This window comes from Octopus bimaculoides, chromosome 4 (assembly GCF_046866305.1).
Source record: "Octopus bimaculoides isolate indiv1 chromosome 4, ASM4686630v1, whole genome shotgun sequence".
Taxonomy (NCBI): domain Eukaryota; kingdom Metazoa; phylum Mollusca; class Cephalopoda; order Octopoda; family Octopodidae; genus Octopus; species Octopus bimaculoides.
The window spans coordinates 39902042-39921757 of NC_142931.1; the positions used below are offsets into that span (position 1 = coordinate 39902042).

Genomic DNA, 19716 nt, shown 5'->3' on the forward strand with positions numbered 1-19716 from the left:
TGCTGTAAAACCACCCAGTCACAAAACTCACTACCAGTATTACTTACTCTTGATGTTTATATTTAACTAAGCCTATTAAATATAACAATATTTACAGTGGATTAAAGAGCTAACACAATTTTTAAAGTAGGCTCTTTATTCATCTCTCCACTATTTTCATTCAATTCCTTTCTCCTCAGAACAAACAATTTTGAATCTTCACCTTGATCATATCTTTTCTGCTGGTGTTAACTGAAAATTTAAGGCATCAGCCATCATGATCTCAGAAAGCCTGCAAAGATCAGAGGCATTGTCCTTTTCTAGACTCAGCAAGTAAAAAAGTGACATTCAATTTTTAATTTCCATAATATATTTTAACCATAATATAAAACAGTAATTGCACATCATAGAAATTTTATTATAAAATTATATGTTCTATAATATAGTTAATAATGTTTTGTATCTTATAATAATTCTGCTTATTCCTCTGTTACTTAGCCTGTCCATAACACTTTCATGTGGTTAGTTGAAAGGAAAGACGAAGGGCAAGAGAAAAAGAGGGTAAGGTGAAGACTGAGAGAGAAAGAGTGAGAGTGCTATAAAATTGTGCATAAAGTATATAATATAAAGTGTATATATAAAGTACATTAAGTAATCACCATGTTTCAATTACCTTCACTTTTTAATGAATAGCAGATGAGCAATTATCTTTTGATACAGACACAACATAGACTATACTCTCAGATTTTTTGGATGAAGTTTTCAGAAATAACCCAATAAGTTTACCATTAACTCCATAAAATATTCTCAGGTCCTACTAGTTTGAATACAAATGATACTCAAATAATAATATAATTTTATACAAAGAAAAAAAAAACCCAATGCAATCACAAAAGCTTGTAATTTATTTCAACATAATATTTATGGGCACTGGAGGATTTCTGTTTGTGACTAATACAGATGACACCAAAACTAATAGCATAATCCATAGATGCCTTTGAAGTAATAATAAAAATGGTATGAAAGATAAAAGATGGCATTGAAAAAGTGGATGATTAGAAAAAGAATAAAGTGCATAATTAGTCAGATACTAATATATTGAAAGCCTTCTTGCTGTACATGCAGGAACATATTTTAAAATGATGGGCAATTAATAACTAGCCTTATGAGTAATCATTGTAAAGTTATATTATTTGTGATGAAAGCAGCAGATATTTTGAGAATTATGTGAACTTTTGATTCAATTGTAGTAACTGTCTTTTAGGAGAATTGTGTTTAATTATATAATTGCAGCTAAAAGCATTTTTGCTAGATGAACATAGAATAAAACTAGATGAAAAAAATACAAGAGGAAACAAGAATAATTTGTAAAATGGCATAAATAAAGAAATGTTGACAGTCAATCCCAGACCACTAAAATATAAAGTTCCCTGGTGGTATAAACTTAGAGCATAAATGGCATGGTATTTTCTTATCCTATCAACAACAAAAGCAGCAACAACATTAATATCCACAGCAAGAAAACAAAGAATATGAATAAGAATATTAGCAAATTTTTATTGGCTCAAAATAGGGATAGTTCAAAGACTAAATAAGAATGAAAACTAAAGTTAAAAAAGAAACACTTAGAGTTTACATTCATTAAAAGGGTCAGGTCAGCAATAACAATAAAAGCTTTAATAAACAGATGAGAAAAACAATAATAACAATGTAGAAAAACAGTAATAAAAGTAATAACTTGTAGAGACATTTAACATACTTGAATGGTCAGAATGCTATCCATTGGCACAGACTAAATAACCATGGATTAAATCAAATAAATTATGAAAGTATAGAAAAATAACTGTGTAAACAAATGAAGTATTAATTTGCTTATAAAACTGACTGATTTATAAGTTACATAATCAAGGTATTACAAATATTGGCCAGGTGATCATCAAACATCCTAACTGCCTTTTCCCCTCTGAATTTCAATGAAATATTTGCCTTGGTCTTCTTAACGTACGACCGACCCACTGATTACATTTTGCTATTTCTTGGTGATGGATTCCTTGGTGTTTGACATTCACAGGTTTTTAATATCTAATTTTTAGAATGGTTTTGAGGCACCTTTTTTGTGACTGGAACTTTCTGAGGAGATTTGTTCATTTGTCATGATTTAGTAACCTGTAGTTGGATGGTTTAATGTTGTTAAAGAAAATTCTCAGCTTACTATGCCTGGACAAAGCCTTGAAGCCTGACTAACTTTTCAAAACTCAGATGTCCTTTTCTGTACTTTCAGTTACAGTACATGCATGAAACACTTAATTTCATTCAACATGTAATTTTCATGGTTTGAATTTTTATGATTTCTGTCTTCCAAATGTTAACCCTCAGTTTAGTTTTCACTACTTTCTCTGTTAGCTTGTCTGTCTTTCTCTGTATGTCTTGAACTTTTGAGACCTCAAGAAATGTCTTGATTCTCTAAGCCAGGGGTTTTCAAACTGTGGTCCGCGGACCACAGGGAGTCCGCAAGGACAAGACAGGGGGTCCGTGGACAGCAAATACTTTTTATGGGCAATTTGATTTTATATATGTTTTTTAATCGAAATCTTTTAATTGACAATAAACCTATTTGTTAAATACTGTTAAATAAATAAATGAAAAAATATATGTTATTTTAAGCAAATGTTTATGTATAAATTTCATAAGTGTTTATCAAGGGGTCTCTAAGGTAAAGCCTGAAATATAAAGGGGTCCACGAGTCAAAAAGTTTGAAAACCCCTGCTCTAAGCTACTTTTCTACCTATTATATGCTTTCTCTTTTGGTCTATGTAGTTTGATGCAATATCAAGAAGATCATTGACAATAATAAACATCCAGCTTTTACCTCAAGAGGTTTCAGCCATTAGGCAACACTTGACAAGAGGCGTCTTTATAAAGCTTCTGAATGAACATTTTGAGGATTCCACTGTGGTGGAATTGACCCTAAATTACTTTGCTATGGTGGTCATCAATTTGTAGTACAGAAATGCATATTATTGAGTAAATAACAAATCGGTACTATCATTTCCTGTTCAATAATTACATATTTATTATTTTTCATTGTGTCAGTTTAACCAAACAGCTTCTGACAAATTACAAATACTAGATGTTTCCAAGTGTTGCAATCAGTTGTTCTTTTTGCTGTTGCTCACTGATCAAACCTAATCAAGCAGATCTATGATTGAAACATTCTAGCTGTGACCATCCTGTATTTTCATATATCATTTACCACATTCTCCAATGTAACTTTGTTTTGGGATGATATATAGTGATTTGAAGGAGGGTTGGATGCTATCTTTTGCAGGTTGACTGATTGAAAAGAGGATCCTTGCTTGCATGTAAGAAGTATGATTGTCTAATTGCTCAAGGACATCATCTGCATAAAGGAATATGCGGTTGAATGGAGGCTGGGAGTTGATGAAGTTTATCGCAGAATATGCAAAGATATCAAGTTTTGAAGAACTCATTAGCAAATTGCCAATAAATAAACTTTTGCTGAAAATGTCAACAGAAATCTTGTGGAGTGGCCTTTTAAAGACACCCACACCACCAAAATGACTGGATTATTCTCCTCCATGTATAAAGTATGTAACATTTCCCGCACTATTTTTCTGATCAACATGGTCATATTCAGAATAGGCTGTGTAAATGTATATATCTGAGGATGGCTTGGAAGCAAGGCCACTTGTTCAATAACGTTAAGACACTAGATTTTCATGTTGCCAACAGTAAGACCAGCACTTTTGGGTTGTATGCAGCTGATCCCATATCTGCAGTTTAATCTAAGACCAAAACATGTCAGGAGTAGTCCTTCTTAGCTGCCAGGAAACATTATAATAATATTAATATTATCCTTTCATCACTGTGTACTTATCTGTAATTAGCTTTTTAATGCTCAAAGTATTAGATATATTCACACTAGCTTAATTATTGCTTTTATGTACATAGCATTTCAGTAATTTCTCTGAATAATTTACTTTCTAAAAGGCAAAAAGGCAATTTGTAGTACCGTATATACTTGGCTATAAGTTGCACTTTTTTCCCTGAAATTTTTGCCTGAAGTTGGGGGTGTGACTTTTAAGCGTATCCTATAAAAATATCTTTAGATATTTTCTAGGTACAAGCCATGTTAGAAGTTCCAACACTTGGAATAATTGAAAAAACCCGAACCGCTAATTCTGAAGTCAAGAAGTACACGGAAGATAATCTTTAGATATTTCTTTATATCTTTCATTACTTCTGTTAGTATGAAATAAACAATTAATTTTAAAAAAGTGAGTTTAATGCTTGTTTTTTTTTTGTACCATAACTGTCTTTCTTTAATTCGATATAAGGCATAAATCAGAAAGTAAAGGGAAAGTATCGAAGCAATTAAGTCTCAGTATGATGAACAAGTCAGCTAGCATAATCAGCGGTTTGTAAAATGCATGGGCTTAATGGGATAACAGTTGTTGTAAGTCATCTTCAGCTTACTGAAAGCTCACGAACAACAACTATGTCTGTGTGATTCCTAATAGAACTTTGCTCTTCAACATCAAAAATGTTGCTGCAACTTATAGTCAGGTCAGTGATAAAATTCCTGATCTGAACCAAGTTGGAGGTGCATCTTATAGATGAGTATATATGGTATTTATAGTTGTGTATATATGGTATTTTGATTTTAGAAAATAAATGTTAACATACATACACACCACCCATATGTGTGTGTGTGTTCCTTTTATTTTATATACATATATGTACATATTAATCAAATTAGTTCTTTCCAGCTGCATAACATACATAACCCAATTCAAACCAACCTGATTTGTAAAGTTGAAGCTTTGTTTCTGGTTTATGTTTATCCAAATACATTCCATATATGATCTGTTGATCTGTACTTATTAGTTTTATAGACAAAGACTTGTTAACAAAGTTCAAATACTCTTGAGTAAATTTGTACAAAACATCATATTTACCAAGATTGCTAGCACCTCCTATCCACACCATATTGTCATAAATAATGTCTTTATATGTTACATCCTTCTGGAAATCATCTACCTGGGCATAGGCAACTTTTGTATCATCAAAATCTGTAGGTTTTGCCAATTTAAATTTTGGGTCATCATGGAGATATCGAAAAAGTCCAATATCTAACCACATAAAGTATTTAGTATGAAAATAGTTCTTTCTTATAACCTGGTTAAGAAGTTCAAATTTTGCATGCATGGCACAAGAATATCCAGGTACAACAGTATTGGGAAGATGTTTTGGGTAATCAGGCTGTGTATATATTTGAGAAATATTTTCTTGTATCTTAAATGACCACAATTCCTTCTTGTTTATCAGAAATGTCTTGGTTCGTTCTTTAGGAAACTTTTCCCTTAACTTTTGAAAATATTTGTATGCAATCATATCATTTGTATAAAAAATTACATTATTGGTCATGTTGCGAAATACAGACATCCATTTGTAATAGATATTTGGGTTATACTGATGTCTAAAAACTCCTTTTGCAAAGGATCCTATATTGAAATAAGCAGTCAAGACTGTGATTTCATTGGAAAGATTCATAGTCTTCTTTGAAAGGTCACTTTTAAAAGCGAGAATGTTTTCCTCGATTGATGATATTTCTGTAGAGTTTTGAATAACATATTCAATTTGAAGATCCTGTTAAATAAATAATATATAAAATTATGAAGGACCAAAATAATATGCAAAATAAATGAATAAATAAATAAATAAAGTTTATATTTTACTGGGGCATATTCACTGTGATACAAATCTTAAATCTGCACATTCCTTTAAAATTTGTTTGTTATTAGTGCTCTGGTCCATATTGAAGCAGTAGATTTCTTGATTCTGCTGTAATGGAACTTCAGACTATTTCCCATAAATTAATTGTCTTAACAATGACTTAACAATTGAGTAAATGAGTCTAGGACATTTACCCCCACCCCATGGACAATTACCCCTGAGAACAACAGATGATGATTTAAAGCTTCTTAATATATTGGAGAGGGTGTAATTAACCAAGTGGGGTAATTGTCCTGGGGGTGAGTAATTGTCCTGATATTAACTAAATTATTATCCTGTACCTAAGCTATTTATGATAATAAAATAGAAGGAAAGAGTAGATTGACCTTTCTCTATTCTTATAATTTCTTGTCACAGTTGACAATTCCAGGAGTATGTGATGTGTCTTTGAGTGTATGCTTAATTGCTGCCTAGCTTTGCCATGTCCACTGCCATTTATTATGCACACAAATGACGCGAAATCTCTGAAGGATGTAACCCACTGTACGGCTATAAACACAGCAGCATCAACAAGTTACACCTCTTTCAACCAGTTGCATGCACAATGGCTCATTGGATGATAGGGTGTACAGACATAACAATAGCTATTACAAATTACACTGTCTTTAAACTGGTTGCATGCTCAAACCTTTTCTGTAGACTAGCTCTGCAGTTAGTCACATGTCAATAGCAATAACACATTGCTTTCTACATCCTACACATATTTTGGTACAAGGAACTGACAATGTGAGTATATAATAAAATATAACGTATATTATCACTTGTAATAACCAACTTTACATAAAAATTTCGGAATGCTATTTTAGAATAAATATACTCTTTTTATATATGAATTGCCTCCTAATTTGCAGAATGTTATTTTTGCATCATTAGTCATATTGCTTAATTTCATAAAAATCCTCCTATAGGTTATTGTGAAATAGTTGGAGGAAAGGAAGTGATGTTGGTCAAGCCAATGTAAAAATATTGGGCAATTCAAGCTAATGTATCAATGAAATCATTTTTCTTTCTTACTTATTATTATTATTATTATTATTATTATTATTATACATTTTTATGGATTTAAATAGCTGCAGGAATAGCTGTGTAGGGAAGAAGTTTGCTTTGTAACCACATGTTTTCGGTTCAGTCCCACTGTACAACACCTTGAGCAAGTGTCTTGTACTATAGCCTCAGATTAATCAATGCTTTGTGAATGAATTTGGTAGACAGGAACTGTGTATATATACTTACATACAAAGGAGTATCTACAAGCTATAGACCAATGCTTGGTCATGGCATATAAACATGTTTGTGTGTGTGCATGTGCATGTGTCTGTGTGCATATATACTTATGTTGTTACTACAGGTGTGAAGTGTATGTATGTGTGTGTATGTGAGTGCATGAATGCGTATGTATACTGTGACATAGACCAATGGTTAACAGTACCAGCACCAACTATCCACTAAAAAATCAATACTTTGGGGTCAGCTAGTCTCTATCTTTACCCATCCCAGTTAAATATTCGTAACAACCATTTTTGACCCTTAACAACAGTAATTATCTGTTCTTGTCTCTCCCTCTTTCTTCCCCATTTTGTATTATTCCCACTCCCACATATTTGACCTCATCTTTCTATTTCTTACTTCTTCAAACATTTGTTTTCTTTCTTCTGTTCTTCCAGTTTCACTATTCATTTCAAGTCACATCTGCAGTGAATTAACTTGGAAATTTTAATTCTATGCTACCTTCATATAATTAAGGTATCCTCAGCCTGGTGATTAGTTAAGTTGAGTATTCTTCATTGAATAATTATTACATCAGAGAATCAGCTAGTTAAGAAACATATGTTGCCTGGATTTTATCCATTCCACTCCCTCAATTTGGACTTTTAGTCATATTCATAGTAAGTCTAGTAGCTAACTGTGAATTATACAGAAACTTTCAGTTTATTGAATGTCTTAGTAATTTTGATATTGGAAAAAGTGTGTAACATTTGACACCGATAGATTGTTATGGCTCCTGACTATACACTGTCCACTCTTGTTTTCTATATTTTCCATGGACTGCTTGAAGCTTACAAACTATCTCCACTTGAGTCCCTAACATTCCTTTTCCATGCTGGCATGGTTTGGATAGTTTGACAGAAGCTAGCTAGGCTGGGAGCCACACCAGCCTCCATTCTCTGTTTTGGCATGGTTTCTACAACTTGATGCACTTCCTAATGCCATCTATTTTACAGGGTGTAGTGGATGCTTTTTACATGGCTCTAGCATCAGTGCATTCTATGTGGCACCATCACTGACAGGGTCCCCAAGTAACTTGCAAGATGAAGCCCTGTCAACTGAGAGTGAGGGGTAGTATTGAGGTGTTAGGCTAGTGGCTTTGTGTCAGTAGAGATTAAAGGTATAGAGGGACAGAGATAGGTGTCTTGCTGTAGAATAAATTCCTGGATACCCCAGTTGGAAAAGAAAGGAGAATGAGTGAGCGAGTAAGATAAAGAGAGTGCAGACAAGTGAGTGTTAATGATGGAGAACAGCACAAAAAGTAGATGATTGGTGGAGACAGTAGGCAGGGGAAGATAATGAGAAATAGAATGGTTTGGGGGTGGAGGACGGAAGGTAACTGAGAAAGTGGAGGAATGTAGAACATGCCTATTCTGCTGTCAGGTGATAGAGAAGTGATGGGTGTTAGGGGGTGAAATGTGGGAGAGAAATGGTTGATGGTGCAGAGAGGATAGAGGTGGGGGTGAGGCAAAGCTTCTCACAGACAAGCATTACCAAGGTGGTTTAGGATATAAATTCTGGTGTGGTGGATGAGTCTTCTTGGGTATAACAAGGTGCCATATATCTCAGTCCTTTGTCATCTTCTTTGTGAGGTCCAGTGTCTTGAGATCAGCCATCAATACTTTGCCCACTGTCTTCCTGGGTCACCCTCTTCTCCAAGTTTGACCCGCTTTAAGTGATCAGCACTTCTTTATGCAACTGTTCACATCTATATGCATCACATGATTAAACCAGTGCTGTCTTCTCTATTGCAAACTACATTTAATTCCTCTTATGTCTAACTTTTCACTCAATACACTAGTGCTCTGTTGCACATGCACAAAGACACTGTACATCGAGCAGAACATACTAGCTTCATTCCTCTCTAATCTTTGCATGTCCTCTGCATTCAGGGAACCCGTTTCACTACCATATGACATTGGTGTTCACACACATGCATCATTCAATCATTCAATTTTCCTTTCGCTCAGAGAGAGAGAGAGAGAGAGAGAGAGTGAAAGACCTTTGGTTGCCAACAGAGGCAAAAGCTCTTTGAATTTTCTCCAACCTATTTTTATTCTAGCTATTACACCTTTAGTACATCTGCCTCTACTGCTAATAAGTTACCTAGGTAGCAGAAATTATCTACAACTTCTGGAGAACATTCGAGGGGGTGTGCAATTTTAAAAAATCAATTTCCTATGTGTCTGTAGATTTTATGGCTACTGTGAGAGATAGGAAAATGGAGGAGAGGGATGTGGGTGACACCTGTTGAGAGGAGGACGTGTAGTAGTTTGGGAGGGATGATACAGTTGACAAGGGGAAGAGAGAGAGATGACGTATTTGGGTAGGCTGAAAGAGTAAGGGATAGAGAGAATGAGAGAGAGAGAGAGAGAGAGAGAGAGAAACATAGTGCATGAGGAGAGATAAATTGGTGATTTGAGGGAGGATGGAGTTGTCAATGTAACATGCAAATATAAATCCACATGTAGAACACACGCACACAGACAAATACACATAATATTAAAATAACTAACAAAGGATGGTGAGTTTGTTAGTTCAAATACATACAGCTGTTTCCAGTATTTGTTCTCAACATATAGGCTTAAACTTTATACTTTTTTAATCCAGAAGGTCAGTAAGTGCTGATACCTAATGAACGAACAGTTACTTATCCTGCTATAGACTAAGCAGAATTATAACACACACACACACACACAGATACACAGACAGACACACACATACACATACACACACACACAAGCACAGACATACACACACAGAGACATACAAACACATACACACAGAGACACATACACAACAACAAAATATGTATACTCTACTACACAATGCAGTTTGAATTAGAAGAACTGAAAATAATTGTAAATATTTGAAAGCTTTTGTTTTGACAGGAAGTTATAAGAATGTAAACACTTTGGTTCTATACTTCTGTTGAACAATAACAAGGGCATTGTGAGACATGACAGACATGTTTCACAATTTGATTATCACTCATACACACATACATGTATATACATACTCACACACACACACACACACACATGCATACAGAGGTTAATTTATGCATATATGGCATTATGGAGTACTAAAGAAGACCTGCCCACCAACATACACATGGCAAAACATGCATTGAAATAAGAGTAGCGTTAGAATATTGAATCTATGGAGTTGTAGCCGGGCAGTTGAATTATTTCATCCCAGGGTAACAGCACACTTGCGCTGTGTTCCTCTGTCATTTAGAAGCTGGTGGTGGAAGAATACACTGGACGGCTTCTACCCAGCCGGACTGGTGTGAATCTGAAGAGAACGACTTTAGTTGCTGTCCAGATGCCGAAAAGCAAATGCCATTATTGACTGTCTAGTGACTGTTGGTCATACGGAACAGCACATTGATATACTGCTTATATACTCACATGGGCAACAACTCAATGCATTTTCTATTGCATGCAATGTGTGGATATTATTACTGACTATCTAGTTTAGTAAGTGTGTTAACTCCTCTCCGCCTACATCACTCAAGTGGATTCTCATCTCTATCATCACACACATTCTGATACACAGCAATAGAAATCACAATTATTTGGCTTGGTTCATTTGTTATACTGTGTTAACTTCTACCTATATAAATCTGTGATATGTTAACCTAAAGAAAAAAAATGCCTTCTGATCTAACTTTATTCCAACATACACTCATGTACAACACTTGTATCTTAACTACATACTAAAGTGGTTATGCAACACCTTGATAGCCTAGTAAACTCCTGTTACAGAGTCACTTTATGTTTATGTGTATGTATACGAGGTCTGATCAATAAGTATCCAAACGTAGTAATGAGTAATGTAGTAATGAGCTGTAGTAATGAGGCTATAGTAACGAGCTGTAGTAATGAGGCTAAAGCATACAGACTGAAGCCATTTGGCAAAGATTGACCTTGAACTATGCTGTGCAAGCATACTAAGTTTTAACATTCTAGTTCACTTCTGCTGTTTACAGCAGTGCTTGGAAGGAAGGTGTGTAGCGTGTGATCATCACATTGACCATGACAAAGAAAGTTGTCATGGCAATACCTACTCAGAGGCCTACACAAAGCTGCAGAAAGCATATGGAGAGGGGATGTATGAACCGTACACAAGTGTACGAGTAGTTCAGATGTTTCCAAGATGGCCCAAAAAGTATCAATATTGATGAACACTCTGGGAGACCAGCAACCGGCAGAACTGAGAAAACCATCACAGATGTGCATGCAGCTGTGAGAGGAAATTGTCAAATCACCATCCATGAGTTATCAGAGGATGTGCAGATTAGTTACGGTTCAGTTCAATCTATTACCACTGAAGTTTTGGCAAGGGTTTTACAGCTAGATGCCCTTCGAAACGCCAACAACTTTACAATATGGATTGGGTGCTTTTAAGTGGCGCCTGCACTGAGAGGGTCACCAAGTACTTGCAAGACAAAAAAAAATCTCTTTTGAGAGGGAATTGGAGGAGGTAATCTTGTGTCAGGTGATGAAAGGTTATAGTGAGACAGAAAAACAGAAACAGGTGTCTTGCTGTAGAGAAGATACAAGGTTATCCAGCCCGGGGTGGGGGTGGGGGAAGAGGAGATCAGAAATGATGACAGAAGCAGGTGCACTGCAACAAAGGAAATACATGGTTACCCAACTTGAGGGAAGTGCAGGGGAAGGAGAGAGAGACTGGGTGACAGCAGGACAGAGATGGTGCTAAAGTGCCGGACATGCTCAAAAGGGATGGGGATCAGGATATAAATGGGATGGTTGAGTAAAGGAAGAAAGAGATATAGTTGATGGCAAGTGCCAGGGCATACCCTTGAGGTTCAAAGGTCATAAGATAAATGGCAGTATATTGCGATAAAGCATGATTAGAGTGTGCAGAGAGGTGGGGGGTGGCAAAAACCTGGGTATATATAGTGTTGGGGGGGGGTGCTACTGGATAGCAATGATACAGAGGAACAGGGCCATGAGAACAGGATTTGGGAGTGAGAGGTAGGTATAATGTATGAAGGAAGAAATGTGAGGAAGAGAAATGTAAAGATGTAGATTGGTTTGTTGGGGCAGTGTGTGTGAAAAGTTTTTTTGTTATGTGTTGGTGGAATACGCAGATCAGGAGCTAGCAGATATCAATGATACAGTGAGACAGGGTGTGTGGGTGGAACACACAAGTTGAGGGCTTTCAGTGATTGGCGCTTCTTTATGCAGCTGTCCTCATTCATACACATCACATGTCCAAACCAATGTAGTTTTCTCTCTTGCATACTACATGTAATTTCTCTCATGCCTAATTTCTTTCTCAATACATCTGCACTTTGTTGTATATGCGCACATCCAACAGAGCATACTACCTTCATTTCTCTCCAGTCTACACATGTCTTCTGCATTCAGACCCCATGTCTCACTACCATGGAGTATAGCCATTCGCACACAAACATCATACAGTCTACCTTTCACTCTGAGAGAGAAAGAGAGAGAGAGAGAGAGAGAGAGAGAGTCCTTTTGTTGCCAACTGAGGTAGTAGCTCTCTGAACTTCCTCCACCCAATTCTTATCTTAAAAACAAGACTTTCAGTGCATCATCCACCATTGCTAATTTAGTCACCTAGGTAACAAAAACTATCTATAACCTTAAGAGAGCCTCTTGGGCATTTGAGAGAATCTTGGTCGTGTGTGCTCTTAGTGCTTATTGTTTCTGCACATACATACTGTTCCTGCCACATACAAAGACGACTTTATCTGTTAATCTACTTATGATTCCTCTGCACCTCTTATGTGTCCATAGTTTACACTGGGTGCAGAAACTCCTTTCCTACTTATTGAGCAGGGCCATTTACTTGATGGAAAGAGAGTTTCATCATTTTTCTTACTAACAACAACTTTGGTCTTTGTTAGGTTGACTTTAAGGCCCTTTGATTCCAGATTTTGTTTCCATACTTGGAATTTCTTCTCCAATTCTGCTAAAGATTCTGCAGTAAGAGCAAGGTCATCAGTATATAGCAGTTCCCACGGGCACCCAGTTTTGAATTCCTCTGTTATGGCCTGGAGGACTATAATGAATAAGAGTGGGCTGAGAACTGAGCCTGGTGAACCCCTACCTGTATGCTAAATTTATCACTGTATTCATGGCCAACTCTCACCTTACTGACAACACCACAGCACATGGCTTGTACAGCTTTAACAAGTCATTCCTCTACTCCTAACTTCCTTAGAGATCACCATGTAACAGAGTAGAGAACTTTGTCGAAAGCTTTCTTCAGGTTGACGAAAGCTAAGTACAATGGCTTACTTTTGGCCAAGTGATTTTCCTACAGTTGTCTCACTAGGAAGATGGAATTTGTGGTACTCTTCCCAGGTACAAAATCAAACTGCATCTCATCTAGTTTAATTCTATTTCTAATCAATTGAACTATAACTCTCTCTCTCTCTGTATATATACATATATATTTATATATATAAATGTATATGTGTGTGTGTATGTGTCTTATGTATAGATGTGTATATATATATATTATATATATAAGGCTGGCCCATCCTAATCTTTTTTGTTAATTATATGCAATTATGGAATGCAGAGGGGGTAAGGGTGAGATGGAAAGAGTAGGGGAAAAATTGAAAAAGAGAGATAAAGCTTGGAAGAAAGGAGGGGCTGAGGATTTTTGAAAGATATGTGTGGAAGGTTCTTCAACATGAAACCATTTGGTAACATGAATTGGCTGCCTTGTGCCTAGAGTAAAAAAAAATATTTCTTTACACAAATTTACCTGTTAAATAGAACCTGTTTCATGAAACAGTCATTTTTAATTAAATATCCAAGTTAGTTTGTGATAAAAATTTTGGACAAGTTAAAACTTTGTGTATGTTTATGCTTACATTTCTTTAATTAGAGTTCTTTCTGTTTGCTATATACAAGCTGTTGCTTGAATTTATACACATATCGCAATACAATTTAGAGACAATGTATATTTGTATTTCCATTATTGACAGAATTGTTAGTACACTGGAAAAATGCTTAGCAGCATTTCTTCTGATTCTTTCATCCTGAGTTCAAATTTGACTGAGGTGAAATTTGCCTTTCATTTCTTCAGAGCTGATGAAATAAATATCAGCTAAGCATTGGGTTGATATAATTGACTAATTCTCTCTTCACAAACTGTTGGTCTTGTGCCAAAGTTTGAGACAATTACTGTTGTTATTAGTGTAATGAATGGTAGAATTGATAGAGTAGTAGATAGAATACTCTACACAACTTAATTTCAATATTTTACTCCTTGAATTCAAATTAGATTTGACCATTTGTTTGTTCAGGGTGGTAAGCTGGCAAAATGCTTAGGAGCATTTCTTCTGCCTCTTTATATTCTGAGTCCAAATCCAGCTGAGGTCAACTTGGCCTTTCTTTCTTACAATCTTGATAAAATAAAGTACCAGTCAAGTACTGGAGTTGATGTAATTAACTTGTCCCTTTCCCTGAAAATTGCTAACCTTCAATCCTGCAATAGACCAGCATTCTGTTCAGAGGGCATATTGTGATCTCAGTCACTCTTAACTAGCCTTATGAATCCTATTGCTCAAGAAAAAAAAGAAGAAAACTCATTTGTTCATGGTTTGTAAAACAAGAATCACTAAAGTACACATCAATATAATTAATTGTACCCTTTCCTCACAATTTATGGCTTTGTGTCTATATATGAAACCATTAATATTATTGTTACATTAAAAAAAAAGTTACTTAAAATATTGTTACATTTTACTGATTTAAACATTGTTGGAAAATGAAACCAATTGCAAATGTTTCTTTGTGTTGACATTTATATAAAGAAAATTTAGCTGATGCCATATAAAAAGCACCCACTACACCCTGTAAAGTATTGGGTCACCCCATAAATAATGCAATTTTTTCAATTACATAAACTAAGTCAGAGGGAGACAGGATAAACTACTTGCATCAGCTTGCAATAAAAGTAGGCAGTAATTTTACCTGGTACTTATTCTTAGTGCAAGTTTTGAAGAGTACAGTTCGATTTTAACAGTTATTTTTCCAAAGCTATAGTGAAAATGATGAAGGAGCATATTTGGCATATTTTGCTTTATGAGTTCAATCATCATCATCATCATCGTCGTTTAACGTCCGCTTTCCATGCTAGCATGGGTTGGACGATTTGACTGAGGACTGGTGAAACCAGATGGCTACACCAGGCTCCAATCTGATTTGGCAGAGTTTCTACAGCTGCATGCCCTTCCTAACGCCAACCACTCAGAGAGTGTAGTGGGTGCTTTTTATGTGCCACCAGCATGAAGGCCAGTCAGGTGGTACTGACAACGGCCACGCTCAAAATGGTGTATTTTATGTGCCACCCGCACAAGAGCCAGTCCAGGGGCACTGGCAATGATCTCGCTCGAAAGTCCTTACACATGCCGCGGGCACAGGTACCATCATAATTTCGCTTCCGCTTGCCCCAATAAGTCTTCGCAAGCTGAGTTTCGTGTCCAATGAGGGAGACGACGTTGGCATGGGTGCCAGACGTCAAATTTAACTCGATTTCGATTTCACTTACCTCAACAGGTCTTCGCAAGTGGAGTTTAGTGTCCAATTTAACTTGATTTCGATTTCACTTGCCTCAACAGGTCTTTGCAAGTGGAGTTTAGTGTCCAATGAAGGAAGGAAGGTACGCATAAGTGGACTGGCTGAGGCCTTAGATTTAGGTCAATAAAGGTGATAATGCAATGAAAAGTGTGAGGAATATTAATGCAGTATTTGGGGATTGGATATTAAGCATAAGCCAGTATCAGTGGTGGTTCCAGAAATTCCAAGCCAGAAACTACAGCCTGGAAGACAAGCCTCATCCTGGAAGATCTGTAGAGCTCAACAAGGATGTCTTGCAGACCTGGGTGGAACAAAATCCCATTGTAACTGTTGAGGAACTAGCAGAGAAGCTTGGATTCGGTCATTCAATCATTCATTGACACTTGTATGCCATCTGAAAAGTCAGCAAATTTGGTCAATGGGTTCCTCACAAACTTTCCGAGTCTAATCACGTGTGGAGAGTGAATGTGTGCTCTTCTTTGCTGTCACATCTCATGAATGAACCTTTTTTGAACTTAATAGTGACTGGTGACAAGAAATGAGTTTTCTATAAGAATGTCAAGTGCCAAAAACAGTGGGTAGGGAAAGGAGAAACACCAGCACCCCAGGCTAAAGAAGGTTTTCACCCACATAAGGTGTTGCTATCTATTTGGTGGGATATTAAAGGCTTAGTCCACTTTGAACATTTAAATCCAAACCAAACAATAAAAAAGATCAACTGTGAGCAGCTTGTGCAGTTTAAGTCAGTGCTAGAAGAAAAACAATCATCTTTGGTTTCAAGACAAAAGGTGTTCTTCTATCAGGATAATGCTCAGCCACATACAGTGAGGATGACATTCCAAAGGCTGGAGCAGTTTGAATGGGAATCGATGCCCCCACCACCATATTTGCCGGACATTGCCCCATCTGATTATCATTTATTCCGCACCCTTCCAAATCATTTGGATGAAAAAAAATATGAATTCTGTAGGTCAGAACAGTACTGGAGGAGCATTTTTCATTATAGACAAGTGAATTTTGGAAGCGGTTGGAGGTGGGGGGGGGGGGGGGGGCTTGCAAGTCTACCAGATAGATGAAAGAGCATTGTACAAAATGAAGGAGAATATATTTTAGATTAAAAAAGAACTTTGTTCATCTCAATTTTGAAAAATAAAGTATAAAAAAACCACATTATTTATGGAATGACCCAATACTTGATGTTAGGGGTGGCAGCCAGTCATAGAAATCATGCCAAAGTCGACAGCAGAGCTTGATGAAGTCATCTGACTTGCCAGTTCCTATCAAACTATCCAACCCATAGCACCATGGAAAACCGATGTTAAATGATGATGATGATGACAAAACTTTCCAAACAGTGTAACAATATTTTCATTTTTATGATTCAAAGTTTTTTTTTTTTTTTACTTAGATATATAAAGTAAACATATTAGAAAGACTTACATATAAATCTAATGGGTTAAAATTTCTCTCTTCTATATACCACTGGTCTGTAAAATAAAAGTAGTTGTCAGAAAAATAACACATACTGATATTATACTTAAATATTTTTAGATGTAGATATGTATGTGGTGTTAAGAAGTTCACATTGCAACCATATGTTTCTGGGTTACATCTCACAGCATAGTGCCTAAGGCAAGTTTCTTCTACTTTAGTCTTGGACTGACCAATGCCTTGTCAGTAAAAATTGGTAGACAGAAACTGTACAGAAAGCCTATTGTTTTCACATACAAGAAGGCCAATCTCTAAATGCTGAGCCTTACGAAGGAGATGACTGAAGACCCACCCCTCACAACAGAATTGATGTCCTAAAACCAAAGTTCCATGTACAAAGCATTGACGTTGGAGCTGGTACCACGTAAAAAAAGCATTGATGTTTGTGCTGGTGTCATGTAAAAAGCACTGGTGTCAGAGCCATGTAAAAAGCTCTGATGGTAGTGCCACATAAAAAGCACCGAGTACACTCTGTAAATAGTTTAGCATTAGGAAGGGCATCAAATTATAGAAACCAAGCCAAAACAGAATGTGGAACCTGATGCAGTCCCTGTCAAGCTGTCCAACCCATGCCAGCATGTAAATGGATGTTAAATGATGATAATGCATGTATACATACATACATACACACACACACACACATATACAGACAGACAGACAGACACAAAGACGTGGACAACAATTCTTACCCTTAGAACTGAGAACAGAATAATTGTTTCTGATAGTATAGGCATTTCAAAGGGAATATTTCAGAGAAATAGTCTTTCTGTACATCTTTTTATTTTAGCACTGAATCCATTATCGTTCCTTCTGCAGAAAACAAATGGTTACATGCTAGGATCTTCAACTGCTAAAAATATCAGTGTAACTCATAATTTCTTTGTAGACGACTTGAAGATTTATGTTAATAGTGTTAACTATGCAAAAAAAAAAAAACAACTGGAATTAATAACAACATTTTCAGCTGATAAAGGCATGGAATTTGACCAAAAGAAATGTTCATATTTAGTTATAGAACAAGGAAAGTCAGTCCCCCAAATCCAAAATCTGTGCATCAACGGTCTCTCTATCGCCCCCATTCCACACAAAGAATGTTACAAGTACCTAGGCATCAACAAAAATATATCATATGAAGCCACTGTGAATAAAGAGTGACCTGAGAATATTATACCAGACTTAGGAAAATATGGCAGTTGGAACTCTCCTTTAACAACAAAACAATATCCCACAATGCATTTGCAGTACCAGTGCTGATCCCAGCATTTGGGATACTTGATTGGCCTGTAGAGAAAATCTGTAGAAAAAAAAAGACGACTATTCATGGGTATGTTACCTGGGAAGCTTGAAGAAGACAGACAAATTGACACGAAGTGCAGCTTCTCTTGGACACAAGATCACTACATCACATCACACTTTGAGGGCTATGCATTTACAATCCAGGAACAGGAAATTGTCCCTAAGTACCTGGTGAACAAGAGAGACAGTGATGTTCTTGCAATTCCAAGGTACAACTGCATGTGTAGGCTATGTCATGTTTCTGTGGAAGATACTATGCATGTGATTATCAGCTGTCCTAAAATGTCATCATGGAATTACCTCCCTATGCAGCACAATATTGTTGCTAAAACAATTTACAATGCTATTCACAAAAAAGACTGTCCTGAAATAAACTTAGAAAATCCCTGTTATGGAATACATTCATAAACACTAACTCAAGGAATACTGGTGGAATATTCTCATCAAAACTTCTGTCAAATGTAAACATAACAGGCCAGATATTGTTGTTTGAGACAGAGGGGCAAAGGTATGTACCGTCACAGAGGTCAGATGCCCTGCAGATAAAAATGTCTCTTTGAAAATAAGATATCTATGGACAACTGCTTTGAAACCTCCAGTTTCTATATGCAGATTATGAATTCATATTCATACCAATAATAATTGGAACACTAGGTTTTGTTAGTAAATGCTTAAAGGAGATTTTCAGAAAGAGAAATCAACCAGCTAATTCATGTAGTCTGTGAGTGGAACAGTAAAAATATACAAGACTGTTATGTGAATTTGTCTGTGTTAACTACATGCCACAAAGATGGAGCCTTGTATCTTAGTTGCAAACCAGCTCTCTCCTCAGTGGAAGATTTATAATAATTAAAAAATAGAAGAAACACAGACACAAACACACACAGACAGACACAGTCACACACACACACACGCACACAAACCATAGAAGGGATTGATCATGTCAAAAGCATGGCATGGAGTACCAACAAGTTTATGACATCCTACTTTGAAAGCTACCTCCATGCAATTCAAAAACAAGAGATCCCCATCATCTACAGCATAAAACTTTGACAGACAATAAATGAAGGCTGTGTAAGACCAAGACTGAAGATATCAACCATATTATTACCAACTGCAAGATAATATCTTGCAGATATCTCTTTCCATGATGCAGCAGCCAGAACAGTCTGGAACAAGATAACAAGGAAAAAAAACACCTACTGAAGAAGGTGACTATGTTGAAACCAATGAGTGAAAAGAATACTGGTGGAACCTATAAATTAAAACAGTTTCC

The 19716-nt window shown here is 36.2% G+C and overlaps 1 protein-coding gene across 4 annotated transcripts in view; it reads right to left on the minus strand.

Annotated features, from left to right (window-relative positions):
* Positions 1-1516: 1516 nt before the first annotated feature.
* The window catches only part of LOC106879412 (uncharacterized), an 86506-nt gene continuing 68306 nt past the window's right edge, over positions 1517-19716 (minus strand). For all 4 annotated transcript variants that reach the window (XM_089350625.1, XM_089350624.1, XM_014928966.3 and 1 more), the window contains 2 exons: positions 17094-17140; positions 1517-5649 (listed from right to left, as the gene is read on the minus strand). In XM_089350625.1, coding sequence (XP_089206751.1) covers positions 4756-5649; positions 17094-17140 — 941 coding nt within the window. In that variant the 3' untranslated portion in view covers positions 1517-4755. The remainder of the gene's footprint in view (positions 5650-17093; positions 17141-19716) is intronic.